This window comes from Heptranchias perlo, chromosome 7 (genome assembly GCF_035084215.1).
Source record: "Heptranchias perlo isolate sHepPer1 chromosome 7, sHepPer1.hap1, whole genome shotgun sequence".
NCBI classification, from domain to species: domain Eukaryota; kingdom Metazoa; phylum Chordata; class Chondrichthyes; order Hexanchiformes; family Hexanchidae; genus Heptranchias; species Heptranchias perlo.
The window spans coordinates 48331443-48347069 of record NC_090331.1 but is presented as its reverse complement, the minus strand read 5'-3'; the positions used below and the strand labels follow the sequence as shown (position 1 = coordinate 48347069).

Genomic DNA, 15627 nt, shown 5'->3' with positions numbered 1-15627 from the left:
GCGCATGAATGGGAGCAAGCTTAGCAGCCAGTGTGAATGGAGAAATGGAGGCAGCTCACTAAATTGCCTTTTCTTCTGTTCTCACAAGTTCAATAAAATCATTCTCCCCCTCACCCTCATTGCTATTTTTAGCATTTTTATGAATCCTCATTCCTGAGAAATTGTTCTTTTCCCAGTTCTACATAGATAAGATCTGAATGAACTTAGGCCTGGACACAAAATTTAAACACATTAGCAAAGGAAAATTAACTGAGGATAAATGAAAGGGCCACACTGCTCTCGCACTTGTGCATGATATAACTTATGCACAATAGCAATGCACAGGAGACGAAACATTGCATGCAGTGTGCCCACTGACAACATTTACATGTGAGTAATTTGTGCAAAAATACATTTGTGCACATGAACACTAAATATGGCCTATAAAAAACATATAAGTTGGTGATGCTATTTCTATTCAAATTGTGAAAATATGTATTGAATTCCAAACGTATTCTAATAATGTTTTCTGCACAAAATGCAGGATGATTATTATATTTTTAAGAACAAATTCCACCAAATAGACATGTCACTGAAAGGTGTCAAACACATTGTTGGTACTGTACCTGGGCACACTTGCTAAATATGTGACAAGTTGCCGGAGGTCTTCTTGTTTTATTCTATCGTGATTACTGCGAGCTGGGAAAGTTAGGATTGGACCACCTCTTTTATCACGTCCACCTGCAATGAAATTATATCTTTCAATATGTGTACACTAAGTAACTCAGTACAATTTTATAGTTGAATAAGAATTCATTAAAAAAAAATAAGTTTAATTTTGTGAATTAAGCTTCAGAAACAATGGGATCTCCCTTAGGCCTCCCTCTGTTCCTCTGCTCCAAGGAGCAGGAGGACTGTTGCAGAAATGCCAGACTGAACAGACGCTGCATGTATTCTCTGGCTCCTGCCAGCTGGCACCAATGCCTCCCTGTCTGCAAATCCAGGTAGGAATACTTCATCTCGCATCCTTAGCAATGCTCCTCCTTCATGAAGCAATAGCTGAGTTGTGTCAGTTGCCAGACGGCTGCAGGCACAGTTTGTAAGGAAGACCTTCAGCAAACCAAGGTCCAAGCCCACTGTAAACGTGTCATGTGACAAACTCAACTCAGTTGCATGCTAATATGTAGCTATCTTCCGCAGCTACCAAGGTTCCCATTTGGAGATAATTATGCTACTCCTTTGCACAGGCATTCCCTCACCTTCCTTTAAATCAATCCACACTTGACCCATCAGTGACAAAATAATTTCAGTCAAAACAAATCTGGCAACTTACCTACTGTTTAAGAGTACCATGCCTCTTATTGCGTACCCTTTAAATCCTAGCTTCCTACTTCTGCTATAGTGGCAGGATGCTCTGATATTGCTGGCTGATGTTTTGCAGCAGGAGCCTTGGGGGATTGAGGTGATTGTGGATCATTTCCTCTTTAAAAGTAAGTAGAGAGAGTGAAGGCACTCTGTGAAGGCACTCTCCACATCTTTAAAAGTAAGTAGAGAGAGTGAAGGCACTCTGTATGCCAGCATATGGAATACAACCTAGATTTCAGAAGGCACTCCTTAATGGGAATGAGAATAGGGGCTGGCAATTAAATATCTATCATGCAAGTCTTCCACTGCTTCCCTATATGTCCAGCTGTGACTAAAACAACACTTGCAGGAGACAGAAAGGGCTGTGAAGGGTATTGTGGTACTTCTTGCACATAAGTGGTAAGTTGTAGATGGTGTCTGATACAGTGAGGGCAAGGTGATTATGACTGAAAAACAGTCTTATTTCAGTGCATTATTACAAGGACCTACTGCCTCTCTTGACCTTTGTTGTTCTGGAAAGGTCAGTGAACTTCTTCCGGCACTGAGGGTTTGCTGGAGGTGACACTTACTGCTCTCCGTGGGCCTCCTTCCCTCAGGGCCAAACAGTTGGACCCTCCTTTGCCGAATTATTGACAGGAACACCGCAGCGGTAGAGAGTTTAAATTTATGGGCTTAGTGCCTGGAAGCATCAACATCCTTAAGCATTATTTTAGCAGGGAGCTGGGAAACCAGCGCGTCTGTAGATATTCGCGTGGTGAACCCGGAAGTCAAATGAGTGCATCGCAATCTGCGATCGCAATTCGATTGAAGGTAGGTATTTGTGCTTCCGGGTTTCCCAGGCGCCAGGCGCCTGTTGGAAGAGAAAAGAGCCGTGAATCGAGAGAGATCGTGGGCCATGGAAGAAATTGGAGGAGTGGGGGAACATGGACGACAAGATCAGGGGGGGGGTCCACCATCAGGAGGGGTCCAGCATTGGGTTGGGGGGGGGGGTTTGGCTGATCGCGAGGGTCTGATCATGCCAGGTGAGCTTATTGGGCCTAGATGAAGCATTCCTGCTCCTCCGGGTCGGCAAGCAGTGCAATAAAGGCACTCACTTCATGGATCTGGCCCTTCTCGCTTGCTTTCACCTGACATGAGTCAGAAGCGATGGGAAACCTGAACAGGTAAGTTTAAATTTGTTTTACATTTGTAATACACAGAAAATTAAGTGCCTCAACTATCTCAATGAGGTACATTGCCCCTATAAGTACATTGCCCCTATAAGTTGGCTTTAAGTGGGAACGAGACTTCCAAGTTTCTGTTGCACACGCGCATCCAATGCGCCTGGGTTAAACCCAGAAGTGGGCACGTTGGAGCCGGGATGCGGTCCCACTCCAAAAATCAACTATTTTTACTGCACTCCTGCCCCCAACCCATCCATTCTTGGGGGTTAAAATTACCCCTATTGTTACTGAAACAAAATGATTGCCTTAGCCATATCAACTATTCAAGCAGCACTGGATTCCACCCCCATCCCCACCTCCCCAGAGGCCATCTACCTCTAGAAGATGTTAATATTGCTGGGACTCTACCATGAAAATGTAATGAAGTGCACTGAGGAAAATTGGGCTGGTTCTCAGCAACGATACACTGATGGTGAAAGTGCAGTTTGGGTGCTATTTTGTTGGTAAATCATCAATCCTCTTCATGCAGGAAAAGGGAGGAATAATATCCAAACTATTGGTCTCTTTTTTGTATGAGATATTTGAAATTTTCTTTTTCCAATTTTCCCCCTTCTTTCCTGAAAGTGTTGACCCCTTCAGAGGTACAGTTCTGTGGGTGCCAAATGCCTCTGATGCCTCACTCTTGTCAGTGAGCATTGGCAGGTTATTTAATTTGAAGGAGCATCACAACCGAGCCCAGTGTGGCTTCATCTGATGTTTGCATTTTTAGCAGGGCTTGCTAGATAGCAATCAGGAGTGGGTATTCTTGACGATTTTCCTTCCTCGAACCTAGGGGCACTGACCCCACTTCCAGCACTCCAACTGCACCCAGCTGAAATCAGTTTATTCAATGGACTGAATCAAGCCTGAGACCTCCCTGGTCTGTATGGCTTTGCTAGTCACTGTGCAAAAGAGCTAAATCATCAGGCGAGCCTGACCTCAACTTCTATAAAAGGTCCATAATTGTAAATGCTGTTGATTTAACATGACTATACCCACCTGATACAAAGGCAACTTTTTCCTTCATTATAGGCATCACATCAGATACTTTTAATCCATCATTTCTGAAAGGTCCTGCAAAACAAAAATTTGTAATTATCCATTTTTCAAATCTCCAAAGTGTATTCACTGAAGGAGATTACAACTGTAGGGGAAATCTGTTGATCGGAAGAACTAAACCCCTTGTGTATCCCACAGACTTCCTGTTTAATAGACTAGCTTGAGTGCAGAGTAATCCATACTTGAATGGTTCTCCTCTGAACCCAGGAGACTGATATTTTATCCAACTGGATATGAACACACAATTATCAGGCAGGTGATCCTTGAGAAATTCAGTTGCTAGACAATATTGATCGCAGTCTATATTTTTTTCCGGATTGATCAGGACCCATTTTTGTGTTTTTAATGGTTGCAATAAAACCCACCAATGAAAAGACAAATATGGCTCTCATCCAACCTCTGGAAAGAAATCTATAGCAGCTGGTGAACACTCTCCACAAGCATCTCCTTCAGCAGACTATGTCCATTTCACTTCCAGTTGGATGACATGTTGTTCTCCTGGGCTTTGCCGAGAAGCTCTTAACCAAGGATTGTTCTGTGTCAGTGAAAATCTATTAAACACAAAGCCTAGTAGCTATATAAGAGGTCCTTACTTCCCCTAACAGTACTGATCTCTTTTAAACTAAACAGATGCAGTAGCCTACACAGGAGCACTCTATTCAATTCTTCAACGAAGCAAGAAAATGAACCCTTTGAGGGTGCTCTTGAATTTATGTCCCCAAAATTCAAATGTAAACTTAAAATGAAAGACTAGTGTTTATATTACTCCTTATCAAGTCCCCCACAAATGTCTTAAAGTGTTTCATATACAACGAATCACTTTGAATGCAGTGACTGTTATTTAGAAAATGATGACAGTCATTTCATACACAGCAAGATCCCACAATGAGATTAATTAAGCTGTTTTGCTGGTACTGGTTGAGGGAGGAATGTTGGCCAGGACACCACAAGAACCTTTTGCTTTTCTCTGAGTAGTGCCATTGGATCTTTAACATCCAATGTAATTGCAGAAACAAATATTTTTTAACACCTCATTCAAAAAACACAAAACATTTCACTTCAGTGGCATAGTCAAACTGCAGCAAGCATTATACTTGCTGAAGGAAAAGCATTTAAATGCAGCTTTCGTTTTCATTTTCATTTATAGTACCAAATGTACTCAATGACTTTATGTCACCAACAATTGTATTGTTACACCTTTCACCATATGCAAACACAATTATTTCTAGCAAGGTACTTTACCATTACAACACCATAGCAGTACATTTCCTTCTTTCAGAGCTGAATCTGCCAACAATTTACATATTTCTGCCTCTGAATATATCCCAATATGAAACCAACACCAGAATTCAATAAATATATACTGGCAATTATCTGCAGGATGTGGGCACAAGTCAATGGTTTGTGCAGGATGAAGTCATTCATATTCAGTTCAAATTCATTAACTATGTGCAAATTCAGCTTTCAACACCAAAAATGTTTAATATTTGAATCATATTTTTGTAAATTATACCGCTCATTATTCATGTAAAATTGTTAAGTTTATTGTTCAACTCAAATGTAATAGCAACTTTTTAATTCACCAAATTTGAACATACAAAATAAGGAACAAGATGATGGCCTTGATTGTCTTACAAGGCTGTAACACATTCAGTGGGGAAGGGGAGCAAATGGTTCTTGGCAACAAGGGGAGCAAGGCTTGGATAGTTTGTGCAATCATCCAAAATCCCAGAATATGTACAGTTCTGAGAAGAAATATGTAGGCAAATCTATGAAATGAATAAAAAACATAGAATAATATTCATGGGAGATTTTAACTATCCCCAAATAAACTGGCAAGAGGTGGGTAAAGGGATACAGGGAATGGAGTTTTACAATGTGTGCAGGACTCCTTTCTTACCCAGGATGTAAAAAGCACTGCTGGATCTAGTAAAGGGAAATGAACCAGAATAGATAAGAGAAGTAAGTGTAGGGGAACATCCTGCCAATAGCAGTCATAACATAATAAGGTTTAAAATAATGATTGGGAAAGTCACAAGTAAGACAAAAACCAAAGTAATAGATTGGAAAAAAGCTAATTTTGAGGGGATGAGAATGGAACCAGGCAAGGTAAACTGCAAAAAAAAATTGACATACAAAGCGATAGAACAGCAGTAGGAAATATTTAGAACGGTGATCAATAGAGTTCAGGAGAAATATATTCCTCTAAAAAAACAAGAACAAACTAGCCAATAATGAAACACCATGGATGAATGAAGAGATACGGGTAAAATTGAAACTAAAGAAAAAGGCATACTCTAAGTACAGAGATAATAAAGAAGAAGATGATAACAGGGAATACGAAGAGGTTAGAAGTCAAAAATACAGTTAGGGAAGCAAAGAGGAACTACCAAATTAAATTACCAAATGAAATTATCAAGGAATGTAAAAAGAAATAGTAAAGTATTCTACAGACACATAAATAACAAAAGAAAAATCAGGACAGGGATAGGGCCACTAAGGATGCACAAGATAAACTCACAGATAATGACAGCGAAATGGCAGAAATATTGTCTCAGTATTTACCAGGGCGACAAACAAGATGGGAATGATATTAGAAGAACAGATCAAAAAACATACAAGACATTTAAGATAAAAAGGGGGGAGATAATTGATAAACTAATCAAACTTAGAGAGGATAAAACCCCTGGTCCAGCTGGATTACATCCGTGCATATTAAAAAGGAGTTAGGGAAGAGATATCAAAGGCATTATTACAGATATATAAAAATTCATTAGAAAAGGGAAAGGTGCCAGAGGACTGGCGGACAGCTAATGTTATTACTATATTTAAAAAGGGAGATAGAACAAGTCCAGGGAATTGAAGACCAGTTAGCTTAAAGTCCATGGTAGCAAAAATAATGGAATCTTTACTCAAAGAAAAACATTTAGGAAACGTAGTCAGCATAGATTTCAGAAGGGAAAGTCATGCTTGACCAACCTTACTGAATTCTTTGAAGAACTAACAGAAAAAATAGACAAGGGCAAGGGAGTAGATGTAACATATTTGGATTTTCAAAAGGGCTTCAATAAGGTATTGCATTGTAGACTCTTAGCATGTGGAGTCAGGGGAGAGGTAGCAGAATCGATAGCAAGCTGGATACAAAACAGAAAACAGTGAGAAGGGGTTATGGGTAGCTACTTAGACTGGCAAAAGGTGGGAAATGTTGTTCCACAGGGATCAGTGCTGGGACTACTGTTGTTCACAATTTAAATTAACAATTTGGACTCGGGAATCGGAAGTACAATTTCAAAATTTGCAAACGACACCAAATCGGGGGGTGTAGTTAATACAAAGGAAGAATGCATCAAAATGCAAGAGTACATTAATAAACTTGCAGAATGGCATATAATTGGCAAATGAATTTCAATATAGGTAAATGTGAGGTGGTGCATTTTGGTAGGAAGAATAAGGAGGCCACATATTGGTTGGACGATAAGAGTCTAAAATGGATAGAGGAGCAGAGGGATCTAGGGGTACAGATACACTAATCACTAAAAGTAGCGACGCAGGTTAATAAGGCCATAAAAAAGGCAAACCAAGCACTGGGGTTCATTTCTAGTGGGATAGAATTGAAAAGCAGGGAAGTTATGCTAAACTTTTAGAACCGTTGTTAGACCACACTTGGAGTACTGTGCACAGGTCTGGTCCCCATATTATAAAAAGGATATAGAGTATTTGGAGAAGGTGCAAAAAAGATTTACAAGGATAACAAGCATGAGAGGATATACTTATCAGGAAAGGTTGAACAGGATGGGGCTGTTTTCTCTCGAGAAGGCTGAGGGGTGAACTGATAGAGGTCTTTAAGATAATGAAAGGGTTTGATAGGGTAAACGTAGAGAAAATGTTTCCACTTGTGAGGGAGTCCAAAATTAGAGGCCATCAATATAAGATAGTCACTAATAAATCCAATAGTGAATTCAGGAGAAACTCCTTTACCCAGAGAGTGGCAAGAATGTGGAATGCACTACCACATGGAGTAGTTGAGGCGACTGGCATTGATGCATTTAAAGGGAAGCTAGATAAGCACACGAGGGAGAAAGGAATAAAAGGGCATGCTGATAGTGTTAGATGAAGTAGGGAGGGAGGAGGCTCGTGTGGTGCACAAACGCCAGCAGAAACCAGTTGGGCCCTATGGCCTGTTTCTGTGCTGTAGACTCGATATAATATTTTATGCTTTGATAATACTCAAATCTTTTTTAAAAGTTTATACAATTAATTTTATGCACCTTCATAAAGCTTTCAAACTGAAGGTTTGCTATCAGTGTTTCTTTCATTACCAACATAAACAATTACTATTATACCTGCTGAATTCCTCAATGCACTCCATGTCATTTGACAGGAAAAAGGGAGTTCTAACATCCTACATTATGATTATAATGGGGTCAGCTGAGAGCAAAGACAAGTTTTACTGAGAAATATAAATCTGGTCTACAGAGATAGAACATTCCTGTATATATTTTCGGTAAATTGTGAATGCTAGCTTAATTTCTTTGCAACCTTTCCCTTACGCAGTTTTAGCTGTATCTGTAAAATACAGTGTAATATCAGCGAGTCAATGAGGGCTTTTGTATAAAAATCATTAACTGGCAAATGGTATTCTCATTTCTGAAGGTTTTCATTTCAATCATATCACGCAGCTTTAAATACCAATGGAGAATGTATCCAAAGTAGGGTTGCCAATCCTGGTTAGATGTATTCCTGGAGGTTTGATCACCTGATGCCTGATCACATGACACTTGCCCACAGTTTGGAAGTGTTATTGCATTTAACTTATAAAGTTAGTCCACATATGCTAAACACTTTTCTCTAATTGTTCTGTCTGAGAGGAAACCCTTGCACTCTGTTTCTCTATGTCTGGAACTCATAAAATACGTTATTATATCCAATGAAGCATTAAACTTCTGAAAACAGTCACATTAATTGAAAAACATACCTATTAAAATAATTTCTTGTGGAACTATCTGGCAGCTCTATCACTAGCATATTTGGATTTCAAGACCTGCATTAAATATTTTTTTCCCGTATCTTTTGAAACAATTGTGTAAAAGGAATTTTCTCTTTTGAAACAAAAAATCTTTCTAAAAGCATTGGAACTGTGTCTGGATCTCCTCAATAACTGGGTGATGGGCCATTTCCACTCCCTCAACCCGTTTGGCAAGTAAAAGCAAAGCCAAATTATGTTTTTTTTTAATACATAAAATGCGATTTAAACAGGTCAAGGCAGTCAATATGTATGGGATCATGTCACCATAGAGAGTACAAACCTCATTCTACGCATTAAGAAGTCCCGGCAGTATTTGTAGATGCAATCAGTCTAGTCCAGTTGCAGGAACGTGCGAGCGCCTATCTCCAGCCAGATGTAGTGCAATTAGGTATATTAGCCTTTGTGCTGCCCTCAACATTTCCAGAAGCTAGTTTCAGAAGAACTAATTTTCTCCATAGTTTCAAGGGGACAAATTCCCTACTAATTTTGTGTCCTGTAAATTTGAATTTTAGGAATATAGGAACAGGAGGAGGCCATTCAGCCTCTCGAGCCTGTTCCATCATTCAATTAGATCATGGCTGATGTGGATCTCAACTCCATTTACCTGCCTTGATTCCATATCCCTTAATAATACCCTGACGTAACAAAAATCTAATAATCTCAGTTTTAACATTTTCAATTGACCTAGCCTCAACAGCTTTTTGGGGTAAGAGAGTTCCAGATTTCCACTACCCTTTGTGTGCAGAGGTGCCGTCAGGATACAGAGTAAGAAAAGGCAAAAAAGGGAAACTTATGTCAGACACCAAGAGCTCAATACTGCAGAAAGCCTAGAGGAGTATAGAAAGTGCAGGGGTGAAATTAAAAAGGAAATTAGGAAAGCAAAGAGGGCATGAAAAAATATTGGCAAGTAAATTAAGGAAAACCCAAATATGTTTTATAAATACATAAAGAGTAGGGCCTATTAGAGGCCAAAAAGGTAACCTATGTGTGGAGGTGGAAGATGTGAGTATGGTTCTTAATGAATACTTGCTTCTGTCTTCACAAAAGAGGGGGACGATACAGAGATTGTAGTTAAGGAGGAGGAGTGTGAAATATTGGAGATAGACTGAGTAATTACAGGCCAGTCGGTCTAACGGTGGTGGGCAAATTATTGGAATCGATTCTGAGGGACAGCATAAATTGTCATTTAGAAAGGCACGGGTTAATCAAGGACAGTCAGCATTGATTTGTTAAGAGAAGGTCGTGTCTGACTAACTTGACTGAATTTTTAGAGCAGATAATAAGGAGGGTCGATGAGGGTAACGCATTTGATGTAGTGTACATCGATTTTAGGAAGGCTTTTGACAAGGTCCCACGTGGCAGGCTGGTCAAAAAATTAAAAGCCCATGAGATCCAAGGGAAAGTGGCAAGTTGGATCCAAAATTGGCTCAGTGGCAGGAAGCAAAGGGTAATGGTTGATGGGTGTTTTTTTAACTGGAAGGCTGTTTCCAGTGGGGTCTAGCAAGGCTCAGTACTAGGTCGCTTGCTTTATATGTTAAAAACCTAGACTTGAATGTGGGGGGGCTTGGTCAAGAAGTTGCAGATGATACAAGAATTGGCCGTGTGGTTGATAGTAAGGAGGAAAGCTGTAGACTGCAGAAAGATATCAATGGACTGGTCAGATGGGCAGAAAAGTGGCAAATGGAATTCAATCCAGAGAAGTGTGAGGTAACGCATTTGGGGAGGGCAAACAAGGCAAGGGAATACACAATAAATGGGAGGATACCGAGAGGTGTAGAGGAACAAAGGAACCTTGGAGTGCATGTCCACTGATCCCTGAAGGTAGCAGGACAGGTAGATAAGGTGGTTAAAAAGGCATACGGGATACTTTCCTTTATTAGCCACAGCATATAATATAAGAGCAGGGAGGTTATGCTAGAACTGTATAAAATATTGGTTAGGTCACAGCTTGAGTACTGCATACAGTTCTGGTCACCACATTACAGGAAAGATGTGATTGCACTAGAGAGGATACAGAGGAGATTTACGTGGATGTTGCCAGGGCTGGAGAATGTTAGCTATGAGAAAAGATTGGATAGGCTAGGGTTGTTTTCTTTGCAACAAAGGAGGCTGAGGGGAGATTTAATGGAGGTATATAAAATTATGATGGGACTAGATAGAGTGGATAGGGAGGACCGATTTCCCTTGGCAGAGGGGTCAGTGACCAGGGGGCATAGATTTAAAGTAATTGGTAGAAGGGTTAGATGGAAGCTGAGGAGAAATTTTTTCACCCAAAGTGTGGTGGGGGTCTGGAACTCACTGCCTGAAAGGGTGGTAGAGGTAGAAACCCTCAACTCATTTAAAAAGTACTTGGATGAGTATTTGAAGTGCCATAACCTGCAGGGCTACGGACCAAGTGCTGGTAATTGGGATTAAGCTGGATAGCTCTTTTTCGGCCGGCATGGACACAATGGGCCTCCTTCTGTGCTGTAACTTTTTATGATCACCCCTGAATGGCCTAGCTCTAACCTCATGATCCTGGGCGAACTGGAGCAGCTAACCGTAGAAATTTGTGAGCCTACCAGAGCTGTGGGTATCGGCCATTTCAAAGCTGAGGGCTTCAATGAACAAGATGTCTGACAATTACTAATACCCATTCATCAAGCATTGGAAAAATGCACATTCACCTTGCTTGACTGCATCAAATTGCTTTGTGATGCATGTCTTCTGCAACTGTGCAGCCTCCCAATGCCATCCCAACTCTTCTCCCATTTCTATTTCCACTATGTCCTTCTCGACAACCTCAGCCCCCTGAAGAAGACACCTCAGAGGAGGAGTCCTTCTGGGGAGGCACCGTCACTCGCTCCATCACCCTAAAGCACCAGAACAGAGTTTGGCACGGCGGCTGGGTTAGAGAATGAGGTAGAGGGATCTGCAAATGGTGATGCACCTAGCACAAGTGCGCAGCAGCAGGTAGTGATGATAGGGTCAGCCCAGGAGAAAGCTTGACAGAGGGTCAGGTCCTCTCCTCGCTTTGCTGAGGAGGGCAGAGATGCAGACTTCAGGGGCCTTGCAAGAATTAAACTCCACTTACCCAATTCACGCAATCATTAATTATGGAAAAAAACTCCCATCCAACGACACCCCAAGGCTGAATTCATGCTGAGGCTAAACTCCACAGTCTCTTGATCTTTCACACTCTATTGGCTTCTCACAGTTCAAAATTAATATCTTGCTCCACAGCTCAAATTTATGTTGAATTAATTTACACAATAGCCCAACTGTCACAGGAAAAACTGCCAGAAAACAGCTAATTACACCAGCTATTTAACTGCTAATCACATCACTTATTTAGCCAACTAATTACCTATTACCAGCTCAAAGCAGCTCATCGTTAAGTTAAAAAAGAAATGAGTTTAAACAAATCCTATTGGACACTTCCTTACAGTCATTTATAAGGCGCCGTTGAATATAATATAAAATCACAGCGTGTATTTTTATAATTTATTACACAAGGCTGAAGATTTTAGAACCTGGTTAAGTTTTATGCAATAAATTACCCGTCACATTTTGGGGTTTCTAGTTTCAATTCAGACTACTGTCATGCAAAGATCTTGGTATGATTTATATTAAAATGTTATTATTCAGTTACATTTTACTACTGTGGGGTTAAATTCTCTAAACAGCAGTGCTGGGAGATGTGATTTAGAATCCAGATGAAGTGTCTATTCAGATTGCTTGAAGCAATGGAATTTGCTTAACAACCGAGTAATCATCTACATCTATTACTGTTGGGATGATCCTGTTTATTTGAACTCAGCTGGGGTTAGTTGCAAATGAATCTTCACCTAGAGACGGCAGTAGCCAGTTTAATTGACTGCCAATTTTATTGACCAACCCCCAGATAAGGAGGGAGTCAAGAGTCAAATTTACAACCTTCTTTTCATCTAGGGAACAAAAGAAGTGAGATACATAGTCCTGGTAAGGTTTGGAAGGATGGTGAGGGAAACAGGGAGGGAATATATTCTCCCATGTTTAAGACAGAGCAGTCAAATTGAGAGAGAAAAGGCTGACCAGAAAAAGTTAAATTAGCCTAACTGAGATAGTGTGGTATGCTTTATTGCTTTATATGTTACAGAAGAAGTTAAAATTCAGAATTTACTACCATATTTAGTCACTTGTACTCTATAAAACAAACCAGCTTCTTGATAATCTTTCATTGGTCTTGTCTCATCTTAGTGTTCATCAGTTCTCACCAAGGAGCCCTAGTAAAATTAAAGTCAATGGGAATCAGGGGGAAAACTCTCCAGTGGCTGGAGTCATACCTAGCACAAAGGAAGATGGTAGTGGTTGTTGGAGGCCAATCATCTCAGCCCCAGGACATTGCTGCAGGAGTTCCTCAGGGCAGTGTCCGAGGCCCAACCATCTTCAGCTGCTTCATCAACAAACTTAACCGGACCAGCCACATAAATACTCTGGCTACAAGAGCAGATCAGAGGCTGGGTATTCTGCGGCTAGTGACTCACCTCCTGACTCCCCAAAGCCTTTCCGCCATCTGCAAGGCACAAGTCAGGAGTGTGATGGAATACTCTCCACTTGCCTGGATGAGTGCAGCTCCAACAACACTCAAGAAGCTCGACACCATCCAGGACAAAGCAGCCTGCTTGATTGGCACCCCATCCACCACCCTAAACATTCACTCCCTTCACCACCGGCACACAGTGGCTGCAGTGCGTACCATCTACAGGATGCACTGCAGCAACTCGCCAAGGCTTCTTCGACAGCACCTCCCAAACCCACGACCTCTACCACCTAAAAGGACAAGGGCAGCAGGTACATGGGAACAACACCACCTGCACGTTCCCCTTCAAGTCACACACCATCCCGACTTGGAAATATATTGCCGTTCCTTCATCGTCACTGGGTCAAAATCCTGGAACTCCCTTCCTAACAGCACTGTGGGAGAACCTTCACCACACGGACTGCAGCGGTTCAAGAAGGCAGCTCACCACCACCTTTTCAAGGGCAATTAGGGATGGGCAATAAATGCTGGCCTCGCCAGCGACGCCCACATCCCATGAACGAATTTTTTAAAAAAGTTTTGCTTCTTGGAAGACTGGAGAAGCATACATGATTGCATGTGCAAGATTATGGCATCCAGTTCATTTATTGTTTCAGTCCTGGGCAATGCTATCATATGACTACATATTGCACAGTAAAGATAAACTCCTGATTGTAATAGTTGCTGGATTCACTTATGGGAGAAACTAATGATGCTGAATTTGAGCGAATATCTAGAGTAGACCCAAAAGTTAGAACTACTAATTACTGCTGAAGGCTGATTTAAACCTTTTAGTTAATTTCAAAACAATAGCTCCCCAGTGACTGTGTTATTGTGTGAAACATTCAGGGCGTTAGTTAAGAATGACTTTGGTGCATGTGAGAGCGATTGGGCGAAGCACCTTTGAGAGATAATTATTCTACAGAAGTGTGGGCCCTGGTAGAACCATAACGAGATCCTTAAATGAACTGTGGAACACTGTCGATGCTTGCTGACCATCACATTATTTCACATGATCACTTTTAGACTTCGGAGTGATTCCAGAGATAGATCTCCAACATTGTAGCTCTGATTCTCTGAACTGTATTCCCTGTGAGCACAGCTCCCTGCTGGAGACGTGAGATCATGGGATTGCATCTGCAATGCCAATCTCCATTTCCATTAAGTCGCCATACCTGCTCACTGAAGAAAAGGAATAATAGAAGGTTATAGGAGAATTATATTACTGGGGTATTACTGGGAGCAGACCCCCCATGTGTTTGAATACAAGGAAAAACAGTGTGTGCTAGCAAGCATTTTGTGATTGTCACACATTTCGCCACAGCCAAGGCAGGATAAAAGCACCGATTTACTTCTGTTTTTGTTTTGCTAGTCAAGCCCATGTAAAGTTTAAAACAAAAAGCTCCTCATGTAAAGTAAAAAAGCATCACTATACCAGAAAATACAGTGGTGAGGATGCATTTTTCATTGCCTACAATGGAGCCAATTAAGTGTCTGACATTTCCTCATCTTGCACCATGTATTATTCACTCAATTCTCTCAAAAGACTACTGTCAGACAGAATCATGAACTTTGCCAAAAGAAAGGCTGAATACATTGAGATTCTTCAGTTCCTAATTATTTGCCCATGTACCAAAGTAAATTTAATAGAAATACATACAATGACTGTTCAAATAGGAGCAATAGAAAAATAGATTCAGAAATACACAATGTTCAGTTTTGTTATTGAAATTACATTATATCTAAACATAAAGTCATATTCAGCTCTGAACAGATGTGTTGTGGGTCACAAAATTCAGTCTGTCTTATAGTCAGTATGGCTGCCTGCTTAGGTTTGTGCAACTAACAAAATGCCAGGTTAGTGTGGCACTCCCTAGATAAGGTGTGAGGGTGGGAGATTCAATTTAATCTTTTAATAAAACAATTCTCAAATCACAAACAGAAGTGAAATTCAAATGTGTCCGACTGTACAGCCAGCAGAACCAGTGGTAGATAACAGCTGCTCTATAAAAGTCAGGAGCCATCAAATAAAAGTTTAAATTTGTTTGATACAATACATTGCATTTAGCATTTAATGAATAAAACACTAGCCAAAGTTAAATACACTTTTTACCTGCAGTAATTTTAAACCAGGGTGCATTACTGATGAAAAATACTTTTCCAAAACTGATTGACCAAAGCTAAAATTCCTAAATATTTGATAAAATAATAAATGCACTTGGCTAAACAAAATGACCGCAATTATAGGAAAAGTTGCATGTTTCAAACATTTCAAAATTGATTTCATAATCTGCTAATGCAACCAATTATATCTAACGGTTGAAATTAGAGATGACAGATGAACACCTTACCTGCCATGTCTTTCATTTGTGCAGACAGCTAACGCACAAAAAAGTCATTGCATTGTCAACGCCTTTAAAGCTGTCAGCCTTTGCTTGATACTTTCCTCCATGCCT

General features: G+C 40.5%; 1 protein-coding gene across 1 annotated transcript in view; it reads right to left on the bottom strand.

Moving 5' to 3' along the window:
• The window catches only part of kalrna (kalirin RhoGEF kinase a), a 667943-nt gene that overhangs the window by 408348 nt on the left and 243968 nt on the right, over window positions 1-15627 (bottom strand). The window contains exons 2-3 of the mRNA XM_067987468.1: window positions 3546-3620; window positions 606-720 (exon numbers count right to left, since the gene is read on the bottom strand). Coding sequence (XP_067843569.1) covers window positions 606-720; window positions 3546-3620 — 190 coding nt within the window. The remainder of the gene's footprint in view (window positions 1-605; window positions 721-3545; window positions 3621-15627) is intronic.